Source organism: Thrips palmi, unplaced genomic scaffold, assembly GCF_012932325.1.
Source record: "Thrips palmi isolate BJ-2018 unplaced genomic scaffold, TpBJ-2018v1 HiC_scaffold_5, whole genome shotgun sequence".
In the NCBI taxonomy this organism is placed as follows: Eukaryota; Metazoa; Arthropoda; class Insecta; order Thysanoptera; family Thripidae; genus Thrips; species Thrips palmi.
In genome coordinates this window covers 15,900,805-15,919,108 of record NW_023144632.1, presented here as the reverse complement: position 1 = coordinate 15,919,108, position 18,304 = coordinate 15,900,805, and the positions used below count along the sequence as shown (strand labels likewise).

At 51.8% G+C, this 18,304-nt stretch overlaps 4 protein-coding genes across 4 annotated transcripts; 1 reads left to right on the top strand and 3 right to left on the bottom strand.

Moving 5' to 3' along the window:
• Positions 1–3,510: 3,510 nt before the first annotated feature.
• On the bottom strand, positions 3,511–9,371 carry LOC117650930 (luciferin 4-monooxygenase-like). The gene is made up of 7 exons (XM_034394577.1): positions 9,199–9,371; positions 7,732–7,939; positions 6,084–6,368; positions 5,282–5,775; positions 4,715–4,942; positions 4,397–4,562; positions 3,511–4,064 (listed from the first exon to the last, which is right to left on the bottom strand). The coding sequence occupies exons 1-7, from the start codon at positions 9,364–9,366 to the stop codon at positions 3,922–3,924; spliced, it is 1,692 nt and encodes a 563-aa protein (XP_034250468.1). The 5' UTR covers positions 9,367–9,371; the 3' UTR covers positions 3,511–3,921.
• Positions 9,372–11,210: 1,839 nt separating this feature from the next.
• LOC117650575 (N-alpha-acetyltransferase 40) lies at positions 11,211–13,209 on the bottom strand. Its single transcript, XM_034394102.1, has 6 exons — positions 13,050–13,209; positions 12,690–12,791; positions 12,457–12,602; positions 12,210–12,368; positions 11,966–12,124; positions 11,211–11,897 (listed from the first exon to the last, which is right to left on the bottom strand). The coding sequence occupies exons 1-6, from the start codon at positions 13,053–13,055 to the stop codon at positions 11,792–11,794; spliced, it is 678 nt and encodes a 225-aa protein (XP_034249993.1). The 5' UTR covers positions 13,056–13,209; the 3' UTR covers positions 11,211–11,791.
• A 226-nt stretch (positions 13,210–13,435) lies between these two features.
• On the top strand, positions 13,436–16,714 carry LOC117650574 (sodium channel and clathrin linker 1). Its single transcript, XM_034394101.1, has 10 exons — positions 13,436–13,635; positions 13,709–13,772; positions 14,032–14,193; positions 14,271–14,393; positions 14,481–14,670; positions 14,751–14,999; positions 15,427–15,811; positions 15,892–16,110; positions 16,223–16,333; positions 16,422–16,714. The coding sequence occupies exons 1-10, from the start codon at positions 13,571–13,573 to the stop codon at positions 16,591–16,593; spliced, it is 1,740 nt and encodes a 579-aa protein (XP_034249992.1). The 5' UTR covers positions 13,436–13,570; the 3' UTR covers positions 16,594–16,714.
• On the bottom strand, positions 16,700–18,090 carry LOC117650576 (trafficking protein particle complex subunit 1). The gene is made up of 4 exons (XM_034394103.1): positions 17,940–18,090; positions 17,468–17,567; positions 17,157–17,378; positions 16,700–17,072 (listed from the first exon to the last, which is right to left on the bottom strand). The coding sequence occupies exons 2-4, from the start codon at positions 17,564–17,566 to the stop codon at positions 16,944–16,946; spliced, it is 450 nt and encodes a 149-aa protein (XP_034249994.1). The 5' UTR covers position 17,567; positions 17,940–18,090; the 3' UTR covers positions 16,700–16,943.
• Positions 18,091–18,304: the final 214 nt, after the last annotated feature.

The window sequence follows — 18,304 nt, the reverse complement described above, 5'->3', positions numbered from 1 at the left end:
GCTCTGCCGCTCTGCCGCGCGTCGCCCATCCAAACGTCCACCCCTCGTGCTCCGCTATCGCCTTGCTTGGCCTTGGCCTTTCGCTATTTTCTGCTTTGCCCCTTGCTTCCTGGGCTGTGGACCGCTGTGGACAACCGGACAACCCACGCACGTCCGGGGGTAGACAAAAGGGTCGTGGAGCAGCGCAGCGGGCAGCGCGGGCAGTGCCACAGTGGGTGCGAATGCTTCGAAATCGAATCGAATCAGGGCACATTCAATTCAATTCAAAATCAAAACGAGCCGTAAGAGCCGTTAGAGCCAGCTCTAGAGCCGTTAGAGCCAGCTCTAGAGCCGTTAGAGCCAGCTCTAGAGCCGTTAGAGCCAGCTCTAGAGCCGTTAGAGCCAGCTCTAGAGCCCTTGGAGCCGTGAGAGCCGGCTCTAGAGCCGTTATAGGCGTTAGAACCAGCTCTAGAACCGTTAGAGCTAGCTCTAGAGCCATAAGAGCCGACTCTAGAGCCATCAGTGAAAAAATTCCGAATCAAAGTTTTTTCGCACCATAAAACGTCGATAAAGTGCTCAATTGAACCCTCCAACTTTTTAGACATAAATGTCTCCAATAGATTCGATCAGGAGAAACTTCCCATAGCATTCGATTCGAGATTTGAAAAGTCCGCTTGGCACGCCCTTCTTCACAGCAGACGACGCTCTGCATTCCCTTTCGTACGATACAGACCGCACTTTGAGCGCATGCAAATTTCGTTGCATTTTTTTTTTGTGCGCTCATCAAAATGGTGTGATGAATTTTTTTTGTGTCGCACAATCTTCTGCTGCCGAGTGGCGAGTCCTGCGGAAAATGGGAAGGAGAGGATGGCGAGGTGGTGTGCGCCTCGGCGTGCGCGGCATGTCTGTCGCGTGCTCCACGTGCCGCGAAGCGCGAAGCCATGGCCACGCCGCGACTCGGGGCCACGCGTGGGAAGGCGAAGATCCACCCTGTCATCGACACACGCACACAGCGCGTCACGCTCTAGACAGGGAATAAATCTCGGCAGACGATAGAAGAATAAGAGGATTAGCTACAGTCTGCATCCCAAAACAACGAAAAGGCGTTTAAATTACCACTCATTTACACTAGAAAATCAGCTTGTGTTCATTTGGTGCACATCTGCAGGACTGTACTTGCCAAGCACACATCTACTATGCGGGTGAGTACTTGCTCACCTACAGATGTATACTGTTGCCCAATCATACTCCTGTATGGGCGTGCACAAATTGCACTTTTAGATCTTGCAGCGGTGCAGCGCTGGTCTGGCATGCGTCCGCGGGCGGGCACAGTGGGCTAGAAGACCGGTGCTGGCGACCAAAACCCTAGACGCGTTTTAATTTCCAGAGTCGCTAAACAACAGAGGACTCGAACCGAACGGTTGACCACACCAATGGATGATTGCTCATTCCGACAGGAATTACCGTTCGGTTCGGATGCCGTCCCATTGAGCGACTCTGGAGCTCGAAACCCGTCCGGGATTTGGGCCGGCCTCCGCCGATCCACTGGCCCGCACTTGTGAGCGGCGGGGCGCAGACGCGCGCCCAGTGCGTTCATTATCGGCGTGATTAGTGAAAGCATCGTCATTAGCGTGGCCGGCATTGGACGGGCATTCGCGGCGTTCGCCGGCATTCGCTGGCGTTCCGAGCAGCGCAGTAATTAGCCGCCACTCTGTGCGATCGGCAAATATTGACCGGCAGAGCCGAGCAGAGCGGCCGTGGGCGGCGGAGTGTGGTGCCATCGCTGTCTCCGTCTCACTCACTCAAGCGGGGCTTCCCTGCGGCTGTGTTCGAGAGAGAGAGAGAGAGAGAGAGAGGAGAGAAGAGAGGAGAAGACAGGGGAGAGAAGAAGACAAGGAGGAGAGAGAGAAAGAGAAGACGAGAGAGAAGCGAGAGAGAGATTAGAGGACTGAGAGAGAGAGAGAGAAGAAAGACAGAAGCAGAACAGAGAGCAAAGAAGGCAAAGAAACTGAGAGAGCGGAGAGAGAGAGAGAGAGAGAGAGAGAGAGAGAGAGAGAGAGAGAGCGACCGAGTGACCGAGCGAGCGATGTAATGAGTCTCCGGAATCGATGTGCAGGAGTGTGGGATTGAGGGCATGCATAGGGCGGGGATGACAACGGTTGGAGCGCGGCCCGATTCTGTGGTGTCCTGTCATGTGGGTTACGTGTGTCCGCTTTAGAGCACCGTAAACTAGGGCAAATTTTAAATTGAGACAATGATGGTGATACTTGAAACACTCTCATTACTCACTCCTCACTCGTTACTGATTACTCCAAAGTTGTCTCAGGTTACCCGAGTTTACGGTAAGGTACCCCCTACCGGCTCCCCCCTCTCTCTCTCGCACTCATTTGGCGGGCGTGGCGTTGCAGTGCGAGCGAGACAGAGCGACAGCGGCGATCCGCCCCGTCACGGCCTGCCTGATTTATTCAATCCCGCTTCGCTGTCGGGCAGCGAGAGTCATTTTCATGTCGAGGCTGTCTCCCTCGCACTTGTCCGGCACGGCCCACGAGTGCGAGAGAGACAGAGCGACGAAAACGACCCTCGGAACGAGGCTGCGTGAGGTGTTTATCATTACGGCTCACCTCGCAGCCCCGCCAGCAAGCCCGCCAGCGATCGGACCAGCGGACCATCACATGCAGACAAACGACCGACGCCACCGACACCGGCCGCCACTCCCAATTTGTTAGGTGAATAAAAGCCGCTCGGTCGTAAACCTTTTTTTTTTTCACCGCATTAACGTCTACGGGGGTAACTCCGGGCTCTGGCGTTGATTTGGGACAGGCAGTCCTGTCGGCCGCTTGCATGGAACTCTAAGTGCCGCGGCTTGAGGCGACTTCGGACACGTGTGGTGTACTTAGATTTCCACGTAGGCCGGTAAGACTACCTGTTCCAAACTACCCCCGTTGTCCAAAGCCAAAGCCACCCCCGATGGATGACGGTACTTCCCACTGAGAGAAAAAAGTCTGGAGAAAGTACGGAACTTGTCTGGTCAACAATTTGTCTGGATCGTCCGTACTTCCGTAGTTCGAACCCTGTGCTTTCTCCCCCAACCTACCCTCACGGGACGTTCCGCACTTTTCTCCATGCCTCTGTAACTGCATTATTCTTCAGTACATTTTCCGCACAAAAAGTACGAAAATTTTTACAGAGTGGGACATTGTGCGCCACCACACTGTTCTGTCACGGCAGCGCCCACCGTGTGCAGCAACACTAAAGTATGCCGCCAATTTGACCTTATTAAAACGCTCACCCGTTGTCTTTATATACCTTTTTTTCCGTGAAATATCAGCCAGATTGGATTGTTGACATTTAGCGGCAGAGGAGCTAGCAGGCAGGCCTGCGGGCCGCGGGCCGCGAAATGAATTGAAGGGGGCTTCAACACTTACCATCTCCCCTTCCGCCACCCCACCTCCACCTCCCCCTTCCCCTCCACCCTCCCCGTCCTCTCTTCCTCGCGCGGGTTTCGGCTCCCTCTCGACAAGAGAAACAAGGTGGATGAAGAAAGGTTTAATTCAACCAACCAGTTCTAAACAGCGGCAGCCGAATGCGTTCACACAGTGCAGGAGTTGGTCTCCTCGCCGGCCCGGCCGGCCCGGCCATCCAACAGGCGAGCGATTCAGAGCAACATCGGTTCGTCGCTCTGTCCCTCTCGCACCCTCACGGAGAGCCCCGCGAGTGCGACAGAGACAGAGCGACGGAACGTCGACCCTTCTGGACCGCTCGGCAGCAGCCGACACGCCGGCCGGGCCTCTTTGCCGACAAGTCTCGCAAACTTGAACGCAATGAAAATAATCCGAGCGCCAGTTACCATGAGCCTGGAAGACAAACAGGCACATTTTGTTGTTTTGTTGTTATTGTTGATGATGTTTTTGTTGTTTTGCTCTCGTGGTAGGGGACGAGGCTCTACGAGAAGGCGCTTCCGACGACGGACCGGCGCGGCATCCGGTCCCGGAGCTGGCGGCCGGAGAGCTTGCCGGAAGTGGTGCGGGGCAGCGCGTCCAGGAACTCGACGCCGCCGCGGAGCTGCTTGTTGGCGGGGAGCTTGTCTGCAACGCGACGGCGGCGTGACCACGTGACGCGACGGGGGGCCGCCGGAAGGACGGCCGGAACATTACAGTGGATTCACCACAAGGCCGGTGACGGCGGCCGAAACTCTGGACGCGTTTTGAGCTCTGGAGTCGCTACACAGGACTCGAACCGAACGTGTGACCCCACCGATCGATGGATTTGCTCCCCGAACGAGGAATCCATTCGGCGGGGTCACACGCTCGGTTCGAGTCCTGTCTAGCGACTCCAGAGCTCAAAACGCGTCCAGAGTTTCGGCCGCCGCCACCGGGTCTTCTGGCGAATCCACTGAGCGGAGGTTTGCAGCACCCACCCTTGACGAGCTGGACGATCTCCTGCTTGGTGGCGACCACGCCGGGCTCCAGCACCACGAAGGCCATGGGCACCTCGCCGGCCTCCGAGTCGGGGCGGCCCAGCACCGCCACGTCGCGCACCGCGGCGTGCGTCCGGATCACGTCCTCCAGCTCCTTGGCGGGCACCTGCGCAGCCAAGTCTCTCTGTCTCTCTCGCACTCACAAGCCGGCCGTGCACTAGTGCAGTCAAGAGAGGCAGCCCACAGTGGGCCAGAAGGCCGGTGGAGCCGGCTAGAGCTCTGGTCCTGTGGCAAACCCGCTGTGGCACCGGGACTCACCGCGGTGCCTGCGCACTGGATGCTCTCGCTGAGCTTCTCCATGAAGTAGAAGTAGCCCTCCTCGTCGTAGCGCATGACGTCACCCGTGCAGAACCAGCCGCGCTCGTCGAAGAGGGCGGCCGTGGCCTCGGGGTCGCCGACGTAGCCCTTGAGGAAGGTGGCGCTCTTGGAGCGCAGCTCGCCGCACTCCTTGGCCTCCAGGTCCTCCTCCGAGATGGTGTCCACGATCTGGAACAGGGGCGCGGTGTAGGAAGGCGGCGCCGAGGACGCTGTCTCTCTCCCACACTGTGAAACCATGCGGAGTTCTCCACACTTTGACAGTGACAGTGGGCCAGAAGACCGTTAGAGGAGGCGAAAACTCTAGTGGCTTTTTGAGCTTCAAAGCCACTGAATGTGGCTCAAACCGAACGTGTGGCCCCACCAAAGGTCATTGTTCGGAGAGTAATCCATTGGTGGGGTCACACGCTCTGTTTGAGTCCCATTTAGCGACTCTGGAGCTCAAAACGCGTCTAGAGTTTGTGCCTCCGCCACCGGTCTTCTGACCCACAGAGCAGCGCCGACGCCCACCTTGAGCTTGGTGCCGGGGCACACCCTGCCCACGGAGCCGGGCTTGGCGTCGCGGTTGAACAGCAGCATGCCGGCCTCGGGCACGCAGTACAGCGCCTGCAGGCGCACGGCCAGGGCCTGCTGCGCGCGCACGTGCAGGTCGGCGGGCAGGGCGTCGCCGTCCAGCAGCACGGCCGTCAGCGCCTTGAGGTTGAACTTGGCCAGCGACGCGTGCTCCGCGACGGCGCGCACCAGGGCGGGCTGCGCCAGCCAGTGCGACACGCCGTTCTTCTCCAGGGCGGCCAGCAGCCCCAGAACGGGCCCCTCCTGGTCGTTGAGGCTGACCACGGTGTGGCCGGCCCAGCAGCAGCGCAGCAGCGAGAACACCCCCGCCAGGCAGGACAGCGGCCGCGACGCCATGAACGACACGCCGGGCGCGTCCGGCAGCGGCTCGCGGAACTGGTCCAGCAGCACGAAGGCGCGCTTGTTGGACAGCATGGCGCAGCGCGGCTGGCCTGCAGGGCAGCACGGAAAGGTGTGACTCATTCCCATCCACTGGCGGATCCAGAGCCCAGAGGCAATGCCGCAGGGAGGAACTCCCAGTGCGCCAGAAGAACGATGGAGGCAGTCAAAATCTCAGAGTCGCTAAATAGGACTCGAACCGAACGTGTGACCCCACTAATGGGTTGCTCTCCGAACGAGGAATCCATTGGTGGGGTCACACGTTCGGCTCGAGTCCGGTTTACCAACTCTGGAGCTCAAAACGCGTCTAGAGTTTTGGCCGCCTCCGCCGTGGCCAGCCTGGGCAGTGTGGGGCGCTCACCGGCCGCGCCCAGGCCGCCCAGGATGAAGGGCACGTGGTCGTCGAGGCGCGCGATGACGGGTGGCGTGAACAGGTCCGCGGTGGCGGTGGGCACGGCCTGGAGCAAGTCCTCGTACGCCACGTCGCCCGCGCGCACCAGCTTGGCGGGCACGTCGTCCTGGTTGAGCACGATGACGGGCACCTGCCGCGGGGCGCCCTGCAGCGCCGCGTGCACCTTGGCCAGCGTGCGGGGCTCGGCGAACACGGCCCGGGGCTTGCACACCTGCAGCTGGCTCTTCAGCTCGCCTGCAAGCAATGGCACGGCACTGTGAAACCTAGCGTGGGGAACTCGGCACTTGCAACGCGGAGGAATGGAATTTGCGGTCACGTCGAAGTGCAGAGTTTGCAGTCTCCAAACTTAAAGAGTTCTCCACGTTTGCACCACGCAAAGATGGGCTCTGTGAGCTACTGCACACTTGAAGTGTGGCGACGGCGAGAACGTCCGCACGAGGAAGTGTGGTTTGACAGTGGCGCGGCAACGCGGGCGACCTTGCCGACGATACCCCGCGCCATCCCGCAACGCGGCCAGCGCGGGGTATGCCCGGCCGTCTGCGACTGCGTCTCTGCGGGGCGTGCGGCGTGTGGCAGCGTGCGGCATGGAGCACCCTCCCGAGGGCGTCGACTCCCACTTGTTGCTGCGGAGTGCTGCTCGTGGCGACAACACTTGCTTGCTTGCTCCCCACTTGGCCGTGGCTGCAGGCTGGTTCCGAGAGGGCGGTCTGGGGGGTTTCTCTCGCACTCGTGGGGTGCCCCTCAGGGGTGTGAGAGAGGCAGACCGACGAGACGCGTCGCTCGGAAACAGCCTGCCCCGCGGCCGCCATGGCGACGCCCGCCACTCATCGTCAGACCAGCAGACTGATGCCGAGGGTCGTTTTCGTCGCTCTGTCTCTCTCGCACTCATGGGACGTCCCGAAATGGTGCGAGAGGGACAGAGCGACGAAAGAGACGCTCGGAATGAGTCTGCAGCAAGGCCGAGGGCGAGACGAGAAGCGCCTGCGTTCCGCGGGGTAGGCCGTGCCGCGCCACGCCACTGCACGCTGGGTTGCCTGCGCTCCGGGCGGACGCCGCGCCACCACACTGCAGGCTTGCCTGCCTACGCTCCGGGCGGGCGGCGCCGGCAGCACTTCGATTCGGATTTCATCGCTCTGACTCTCGCAGCCCGCGCAACGGCCAATGAGTGCGAGAAAGACAGAGCGCCGACGATAAAACTTCGCTGCAAACGAATCGGTCACCTCCGACTGGGATTTTCGGTCCTAGCAGCTTCCAAACCGTTCAAGCTAGCGGGCTATCGTACTTAAGCGAGCTGATTGGCGGTTTCGGTTCAAGGTACAATCAACTCGCTTTTTCTATCCCTCTCAATCGAACGGTTTAGACGCTGGTTCTGGAAAATCCAGCCGAAGATGATCGATTCTTTTTAAACTGTTTTGTGAAACGAGGGTGGTTCCCCTCTCGAAACCTTCCTAACTATTTTAGGTGCAACAAAGGAAAAGTAGCTCGTCGTAACAAACCATTTTGAGAAAACGCAAGCTTGCAAAGAAACTACTTGGTAATTTACGAACTAGTTTGTACCTCACATAAGCTCAAAATGCTTGCAGGTTTGTCCACTCACTGGCCGACGCGTTGGGGTCGGTGGGCATGATGGTGAGGCCCAGCCACACGGCGCCCATGATGGCGGGGTACAGGTCGGCGACGGGCGCGCTGCTGACGGCCACCACGTGGCCGGCGCACAGCTTCTTGGCGCGCAGCCCCTCCGCCACGCGCACGCTGTCCTCCAGCAGGTCGTGGAACGACATGGCCGCGCCGGTCGCCGCGTCCACCTGCACAGCAAGGCGCAGCAAGGCGCAGCAACGGGGCGTACCGAATGAGTGCGAGGGAGACAGAGCTACCAAAAGACGACTCTCTGGCAGTGTTGCCAAACTCTAAATCTAGTGGCGGAACTAGGCGGTACGGTACACAACACCACCACTGCCGGTACCCATGGTATCACGGTGTCGAAAGGGTTGCCAATCTCAGCCTGCCTACTAGACTGTGTCTGGGCTAGAAGGCAGGCTGCAGTTGGCAACCCTTTGGACACTGGTTCAAAGTGGGATTTGTTTGTATCACTGATACAGCTCCCAACGGATCAACCAGTCAAAAATTTAAACTCTGAGGCGGGCCAAGGTGACAGCGTCCTCCCTGAGCCGGTCATGAAGGGCGTTTGATATCGAGATAAAGTCCAACGGCATGTAAGTTTATCGCGATCGTAATGGGATTATTGCGCGCTATGACGACGGCACGCTCTGCATTCTGCAATTTGTGGCATTTTCAAGAGGGGGCGAGTGCGCGGTGCAAGCACGCACACAATCGCTGTGTGTCAGTGTCCGCCTCTGTTATTCAAATGCAGCAGAAGAGGGTCGAGAGACTTTGGCGGGGCGGGCGGAGGGCAGAGGAAGGAGGGGGACGTCAGCCCGGGCCGGGCGTCCCGTGACAGCAGCACAGCAGCGCGGCAGCGCGGCCAGACCAGCTGCTCGCGGCGTCACATGACTGCCATGACATGCATGACGCCAACGCCGAGCCAAGCGCCGAGCCAAGCGCCGAGCCAAGCGCCGCGAACCACTTGATGCCAGATTCCGGGTCGCACTCTGCTGGACAGGCCTGGGCTAGCCTGGGCCCGTCCTGGGGGGGCCGTGCTGAGGACCCGCCAGGACGGCCCGCGGCAGTCCCAGACAGTCCGGCATGCGACGTCCGCGATAGCGCCTTCGCGACTTGCCGGCCAGAGAGGGCGTGGCTCGGCGCCGCGGACGCGCAGTCCGCTGCCCGCACGCCTTGGTCTGTCTCTCTCGCACTCATGGCGTGCGCCACGGGGGTGCGAGAGAGACAGGGCGAGGAGTGCGGGCTCAGGTCATGGACACCATGGACACCATGCCGATGCCCGGCACATCGTTGTTACTTTCGTCTCTCTGTCTGTCTCGCACTCATGGGGGGTTGCTACGCATGCGAGCGGGACAGAGAGACGAAGCGCTGCGCGGAAGTAATCCTCTGACTGCCCCCACCGGGAGGCTGCCGGGCTGCCGGGGACAGGCAGACGGTGACACACCTGGGCGTTCCTGGCGGCCTGCTTGGCGTGGCTGCGGAGGGCGGCGAAGATGACGTCACCGAGGGGCTCGTCGGGCGGCGCGGGGCGCTCCGGCCCCTCCAAAACGTACATGTCCACGTCGGCGTCCCCCGCCTCCAGGGTGTCGTCCGTCGCCGTGGCCGTCGACATGTTGACTGCGCTCGCGGCCGGCGCGGCGTGCGCGCTGAGGGCCGGGCCGGGCTGGGGCGCGGGGCCCGGGCCGAGAGGGGCGGCGGCGGGCGGGACGGAGCGACCCCGGCCGGGGCGTCGGGACGGTCGGGACGCCTCCGCCTCCGCCGCGCTCGTCTCGGTCGTACGGCGCTACGGCGCTACGCGGCGCTACGCGGCGCTACGCCTCGCGAGGGACAGGGCCTCGCCACCCGCGCCCGCCGCCGCGCCCCACGCCCGTCTCCACGCAACGGGCCACATTCGGCGTCCAGGGCGTTCCTTGTGGCCGGCGGCCTTCCCACCCCGAGAACGCCTCGCTCGCCCCCAAGCGGACTCCACCCGCCCCTGTCGAGCGATTCCACTGTCCGCCCGCTCTGTCTCTCTCGCACCTCTACGGCACACCAATGAGAGGGAGAGAGACAGTGAGAAGCGCAGGCAGTGGAATCGCACCCCTGGCCGGCCGCGGTCGCCCCGCCCCGCGCCGCCCCGCGCTCAAGCCCCTCCAGTTTCTTACAGAGTCCCTCCCTTTTATCTGTGGCGGCATTCGCGCGCACGTCTCTGGCCAGGCCTGCCTAGGGCCCGCCAGGCCGAGATGAATATTGAGTACAGTCCCCGCAAAACAAACACCCACGAGCGGAGCGGCACTGGCGCGGCGCCGCCACCGGGGCCACGCCGCCACCGGCACAGGAGCTGGGGCTGCTGTTATCAGGCGGCACATTTCCACTCTCAGGGAGCCCAGCCCTAGACCCAGCCCGCCCAGAGGCCCAGCCCGCCGTGGTGGTGGGTCGCTGGCAGGCTGGACAGCATCTCCCGCAACGTCACACCCAGTGCGGAGAACTCCTCACTTCCCGGTGTGGAGTAAGTTCCATACACTTGGACGTGTGGAGTGTTTCTCAAAGCCCCTATCTCTTGCCATGGTGCAAAGTGGAGAACAACTCCACACGTGAAGTGAGGCTGGGCACAGCAAATTCCATACACCTCCGCATTCCGAGTGTGGAGCTCACCGTAGTGAGTTCACAATAATATTCACTCGGTCCTGTCCCTTGGGGAGGCCTCACACAGTGGGCCAGAAGACCGGCGGAGGCGGCCAAAACTCTAGACGCGTTTTGAGCTCCCGAGTCGCTAAACAGGGCTCGAACCGAGCGTGTGACCCCACCAATGGATTCCTCGTTCGGAAAGCAATCCATTGGTGGGGTCACACGTTCTGTTCGAGACCCATTTAGCGACGCTGGGAGCTCAAAACGCGTCTAGAGTTTTGGGACGCCTCCACCGGTCTTCTGGCCCACTGTGCCTCGTCGAATTTTGCGACGGTTGACAGATAGACCACCTTGATGGCCCAGGCTGAGCTCTTTGACTTGACTGTACCTCTCGCTGCAGACTGCACCGTGCACCGCAATGAATCAAATTTACGACGCGTGCCTAGCAGTGGTGTGTGCAGGGCGAGGGCCGCCATGGCCGCCATGGCGCGGGCCGGGCCGTGTCGGCACTCTTTGCAGGGACTGTCCCGGCCTGTCCGCCCCGCACACCGCGATGCACTAGAGTCCTAAAGGCCAGGACTCTACGATGCACGTGCCAGCAGATAACCACGTCGGGGGCATTTCGCCAAATTTAGATGGAGCGAAATTGGGGGAAATCTCTGGTCTTCTGAGTTTGTAGAATCGGGGGCACTGATGATTTAAAGAACCTTCTCAAACGGGGCACATAATTATTTCGAATCGAGTCTGCTTTGCTTGGTCGTGATCTTCCGCCTTAAACGTTGATGCAGGAATTGAGACAAGACCCAAATTTTGGAAAGAAATGGACTTTGGAAACAAGGTTGATCAAGATGTCAGCACAGTTGGTTTGCATGTATTTCACTGAAAACAAACAGTTACAAATACAAAATATTAGAGAATGAACAAGCCTGTCGTTATTCCATGGACAAAAGAAATTTTCTGATTAACAATGAATAATGCGGGTTATCAGCACGATCATTTCTCTTACAGCTACAAGTAGATTTTGGACAATAATTTTTCTGCATCGTGCAAGCTACAGCTACAGACGTATTTATTATTGCTCATCACCAATCATACCAACAAATGGGGTAAGATGGTTAAAATCACAACAAAATTGGAAAGAGGCTAAAAAAACTTATGTATAGGTAGTATTCTTACACTATAAAAGATTCATAATTTCAAAGATGTAAAAGTTTAGCTCAAAATACATAACAAGCTTGGCTTTTCAGAAAAATATTTTCCATCAAGGAGATCAGTATAAAAAGACATTAAATAAATAAATACTAGCGTCCCACCTGAAGAGTCAAATTTCATTACACTAACTTACAAGATTTAGAAAACCTGAGGTAAATCCTGAATTAAGGCACTGACAGGAAAATTATCATTTACAAGTACAGGAACTGTTGGATTTATCAAACGACAGGAGGGTCAAATTTCAGATTGTATTTACTCAAAATTTCGTAGCATGCCTCTTCCTCTTCATCATCATCTTCAGGCGATGTTTCATCAAGTTTGTACCTGAAAAAGGGGCTATTATAAAAATCTGGTCATCTATGAACCTGTTTGTTCTTTTGTTCAATACATACCCATTTTTCTTGAAAAACGTTCTTCCAGGATGATTATGTTTGAACACAGTTAACATGGTCTTTTTCATATTGTAATGAATTGTCAGTTCCTCCAACACTCGTAACATGAAGCATCCTAGTCCTCGTCTGCGAGCATGCTCTTCAATTTGGAGTTCATAACTAAGAAAGCATAAGAAAGAAAAAATTGTTGGTTGGTCTGGCATAATAAAATTGACGAGAACTTGTAGGAAAAGATTTAACTCACCAGTAAAGTACTTCATCATCAAAGTCCATATCAAATCTGAAATGAGAAAACCCTAGAGGCTTTCCTTCAGTAGACCGTGCAATCAGATACCTGGCATCCTCATCGGTCATTTCCTCCTGCTTCACTTTGCCGTTCCAGCCCCAGTCTGACTTCTCATACCTAGACACAGAATACAAGGCAGTGTCAAATGACAGTATGAGTGAGTGGCGCAACGCCAGATGAAATACGAAATTCGGATAAATGTTACATTTCTTTGACATTAGTCTCCTCCAGCTTCAAAATCCACTCTTGCGTTTCCTTGTCCAGAGTGCACCAATGCGAACTAGTGATGACAGCGTCAAAGCCCACAAGACTCATCTTCAATGACATTGATAGTTCATCAAGGGGATCCCGCTAAAGAAAAGGTAGCATGGTGGAACATTAAGACCAACATTCTATATCTTGAAAACAGACTGACCTGCAATATTACTATTTATCTACCTTTTCCTTGGCTTTGGCTACAAGGGCCCTCGACGCCAGCGCCTTCTTCTTTTCCTCTCGCACAGCCGCACGACGGTCTTTGCCAGAAAGTTTCTGTTTATTCTGGACAGAATTTCAGAGAAAAAGAACAGTTTCAGTACAACAATAGATAAATATCAGTTAGAAAATTATTTGACAACTGCAAGTAACGGGAGGAGAGCGTAGATAGGCATAAATAAGCTTTATCGAAAGCGCTGTGTGAAGTGATCCAGCTCAAGAAAAAGATACAAGCGAAAGATACAAATTATGTGTCATGAGAGACAGGTTAGAAGTCCTCACAACACTGTAAATGACGAAATATTACCACATGCAGAAACTTACACCCATGATTTCGACTGGACAAGACGATTAAATGTTTGAATCAATAGAAAATGGTCGCTTGGACGTGGATATAATAGGTAAATCAGGTAAATTTAAAAGGAGCTATTGGCAGTGTCTCTTTGTAGGTGAAAAAGCGCGCGATGATTTGTGCAATGCAGGCAACATGACGGCGAAGCTTAGACGGCCTTGCGCTTTTCCGTAATCAAACAAATACTCAGATGTATCCACTGTATTTTGAGTCTCCAAACAAAGAAAATCATCCATAAACCATTAAAAATTTACTGAAAATTATGTGCAATACTTATTAATGCCTTACCGAATGTCGATCATTTTTCTTGTGTTGGTGAAGCTGGTTAGGACTCTGTGTCCCATTCGTTTCCGGTTCCTTTGAAACTCAGCTGGAGACATTTGTAAACAAACATGCATTCTGCTGCCAAACGTAACATTGACAGTTGTAGTATGGTGGCGCGAGACGTAGACCTGAAGCTTGTTTAGTATCTTGAACTCGTATTGGATTTACGATGCAAGACACACCGATCAGAACTGAAGCTCAACGTCATGGAGGAGACGACCTCGGCAAAGAAGAGTATGTGGGGTCTTTTTTCATAATGAAACCAATTCTCCATGTGACCACAATTAATTTAAGTTTGTTTTTGCAGACCTATCCTTAAGGAATATGAAGATTTATTCAATGCAATACAGTTGCAATTGAAACAATGTCAGGTGAGATGTGCCATATAACTTTTGTAAAAACAAATATCAACACAACTTTTGATGTTGCCCACAGTATGGGTGGGGAATTCTGCTTTTAAAAGTACATCCCCCTGTGGCCTTTTAGGGATCTGGACATCCGTTTACAGCAGTTTTCGTCTCAGATTTTCATGTTTGTCGAACGGTGGTTCTAAGTCCGTAAGGGCGTACTTTTCTACTCTTTACTTTCTTCCCCAACTTAGCTCTATATATAACTTTTATTATTTTTCAGAATGAACAAGATACTTTGAGGGCTAAACTTGAATCTGTTATTGAAGAAAATCAGTCCCTATCAGAACAACTTCAGTCTGAAATTAGAAAGAATTCCTCCTCGGACAATTATGTTAAAGCACTAAATAGCAATGTCAAACAGCAGTTAGATGCTGCATTACAGGTATGTTCATTCGATCTATCCATAAAAGTAGAGTATTTTAACTGACTGAAACAAATATTTTTGAATTATAAATTTAGGAACGAGATTCTGCGGTCGATATGTGGCAAACATCCCTCCAACTTGTCACTGCCTTGGAAACCGAATTAAAAGACTACAGAGATAATTCTCATCTTACTTCTGCAGTGGAGAAAGTAAATGAGGTGAGTGAAAGGGTCTGTAACTGCAACTTAAACTAATAAAAAAATAAAAAAAATAATGTGTTACTACTTTTTTATGAATGTTGCAAGGTTCGTGCAGAATATTCTCGAGCAATAAGTTTGTTGGAAGAAAAATTGGCAGCTGCATCAACCCGGATAGCCAAGGAAAAGGCGGCAAGAGAATTAGTAGAAGGGAAAATGGAACAGCTGGAAAATGACCATAAACTCCTTAGTGAACGTTATGCAAAACGCTGTGCAGATGTCGATGAGGCCCTTCTTGGTGTGTGGCTCGGTCACTTGATGGGTGCTGCATGACGACTTAAAACAACATATTAATTTTGTTTCCGTGACTTTTTGCAGCAAAACAGTTGTCTTTAAAGAAGATTGAAGAGCTTGAAAAAAACTATTCTGCAGCCATGGCAGATTCAGAGGAAGCCAAACTTGCTTGTGCAGAACTTGAGGCTGCTTTAGACCGAAGTATTGCTCGTTTAGAGGATGTTTTAAACAGAGAAGCTGAGGCTCGAGAAAAAGTGGATGAAGCTCTACAAATAGTAGATGTAGCTCTAATTGATAGAGACAATGCTCTAAAAGATGCAGCTCAGGCATCTGGTAAAGTCTATAAAATGGAATTACATACTGTATTTGGTGCATGTTGTAATATGATTTGGAGTTTAGTTCTATTGTCTGAATTTAGCTGATGATGCACGATAAAGGAGCGGGAGCAAAAGAACACGACACGAACACTCTGGGGTCTGGACAGGAAGTGAGCATTTATTTAACATGGCTGCTGCTGGAGCTGGAAATGCAACAGTGACAAGTGCAAGCAATTACACACAGGCAGTGACTATGATAATTAGTGCATGACTTATTATGTGCAGTATGAGAAGATGGTACAGCGGCAAATACAAATATACATTTATACAGATAGGCAGATTCTGAGGGGAATTTAAATATAGAGGGTTAATCTTATATTTACAACAGTGCACATTACTGATTTCATTGATTTTCTTCCTTTTTCTTCTTTCCTAAATTGCAGAAGATGTTCAACAGCTACAGGCCACTTTAAGTGAACTTATAAAAGAAGCTGGTTGTGAGGTTCAAGCAGAAGCAGAACAGATCAAAGAACAGTATAATATTAGAATAAAGAATTTACTTTTGGATATGCGACGACTGTACTCAGAAAATAAGAGTAAAAATTCGCAGCTTCAAAAGCTGAAGAGTGACTTGCAATCCACTGAAGCTGAACTTCAAAGAACGAAACGTGAATTAGACACAGCTTTAAAAGATAGACCTTCTTTCTCGGCCTTGGATCGCAGGATAGAAGGCCTGTTCAGATCGCAGGAGCTTGCTGGTGGAGATTCCATACGTGCTGATCTTGAAATGGAGCAGCTTAGAGCAGAAATAATGAAACTTTCACAAAGGTTCTGTTTCTTTGCACTAAATGCAGACCATGCGAAGTTTGTGTGACCTTTCTCATTAAACCTGCATTTCTATGTTACAGTAATGAGCTGCAGCAGCGCCAACATCTGCTTGATCGTCATGTTTTAGAGGAACAAATCAATATTTTGCAGTCTGAAGTCGAGCATTCCTCTCAAATAATATCTGAAAGTTTAGCTAAAAATGAAGGTCTTAGTGCTTTGCTGCATCAAAAAGAACAGGAAATTTTAATGATGAAAACAACTTTGTCGCCCAATACTCAAACTCAGTGTCTTGACCATAGGTAAAAATCTGTAACTATATTTATGTTCTAATTCTGCTTGTTGGACTTATAAAATGCTGTATTTCTTTTTTCATTAATGTAGAATGCTGTATTTCTTTTTTCATTAATGTAGGTTTTTGCATGAAGCTGGTTCTAAGGTTTCTGAACATACATGGCTAGACAGCCATAGGATGTACAATGAGCTTCAGACTCAACTTGATTCACAAAGGGACTTGGCAAATAAGTATGAAATTAGAGTAAATTTTATAAATTTACCTGAGTATAGTTGGACAGTGCATATTGTTATGCTTTCATTCCTGTTGTTTGCACAGATGGAAAAGTGAGGTGAATCTAATAACATCTCGGTTTCAGTCAAGGCTCAGAGAATTGCATTCAGAAGTATTGACCTTGAGAAGAGAGAACAGAGAAATTCACAATCTTCTGCAAGCTGCCCGATACCAGCTGAAAAATTCACTACAAGGTGTTGTGAAGCCAAGTTTATGAAGTTTTGGTTTGTGTAAACCTCTTCTTTGCAAATTCGTTGACTGATGTTTGTGAGAACAGCTTGCTTTCCACCGATGTGATATGGTGATTGATTAATAGACAATAATTTTTACTTTATGAATGAATATACATTTATAATAATACTCCAAACAATTGCCACTTCTACCAAAAATGTTCAAAAAATTTCTTAAAGGTGATATTATTTAGATGTAAAATTATTAATGTAAGTGCACAATGTTTGCTTAACAAAATTCATAACAACCCAGTCTCATTAACTTTACCCTTGCTACTTTTACCAAGCCATTTTTATCACATGTATATTATCAACAGCAAGAAGTAGCTCTAGCATTTTAAGTAGGTTTAGATGTAAAAACATGGGACTGCTTCACACACAAATCCAGTTGAGCCTCAAACAGATCACTTTTGATTGGCTCACTAAGATTACAAAGGGGATTTTTGACTACATATTCAACATAGACCTGTTGAAAAAAGAAACAGGAAAGTTAAGATCACAATGAGACCCAGCAGACTATCAATCCAGTAATTAAGTTTGCATAACTTACTTGGCTATAAATTTGTTGAAGAAGTTCATGGACATTGACAGCTGCAGTGTCTGTATTAAGAACCAATTTGAGCCCTGTTGGTGTCTCCAGATAATGCAGGGCATATTTGGACGTTCTATAGCAGTGAAAACCCTCTCGCAAACCAGGTGAGCTGTCAAGAGGTGATATTCTTGACACGAAGGACTTGATTGAGAAAAGCATACCATACATTAACTTTGCTTCCTGAAAAAAAAGAAGAAGAATTTTAAAAGCATGAACAGCAGGGAAGAAGGATAGTTTTCAGCCGTTTACCGATAGAGCCCAGAACTTACCTCCTCTCGTGTGATTCCAGACTGTCGCAGACGATTCCACTCTGCATAAAATAATAGCTGACCATAACGATCAAACATGTAAAAGTTGTGCACTGTCATTCTGAAAGACAAACAGAATAATACAGTTCATAATTATCAAATCAATAATGAATCCTTTTATCTGCAAACTAAAAACGATGACTGAGAGAGAGTCCTCCATTGTTGAAACCACTTATCAACACCAGTCAACGAGAGGACATAATGTTGCCTATTTTTCAGAAATTGGACGTCAGTAATAAAACTAAGCTAGTTTTCTGACAACTAGATTTCACTTCTCTTCAAAATGTAAACATTACTATAACCTCAACTTGACTTAAAGTTTGAGCATCACTGAAAAATACTCAGCCAGGTTCTGAAAAGCGCATGGAAGGCAGAACTATTTACTCAACAACATGTATGGTATGAGAATGAGTTAGCACTAATCAGCAGAGACCTTTTTTCGAAATTTGTAAAACAGTTCTGGTTGCATTGACTGACAGCTGGCTGACGACGTTTCGGAGGGAGCGGTAGGCGGGGCGGTGAGGGGAGGGGAATAAAAGCGTACTATTGCAGTTGCAGTTCGGATGGTCCTCCGGTAGAGAGACTAGCTGGAGCGGGAGATTATTTGTGTATGGCAATCTCTGCGACCGAAACAAAATCATTTTGGGACTTCCTTGCTAAGTTACATTTAATGCTCCTTTCAGCGGATCAAATGTATTCTCTAGTTCAGGTTTGCGAATGTGTGTCACACATAGGTGGGTTGGTGTCAAGATTTTTTTTTGTGGTGATCGTGGTGGTGGGTCGTCTACACATTACGTG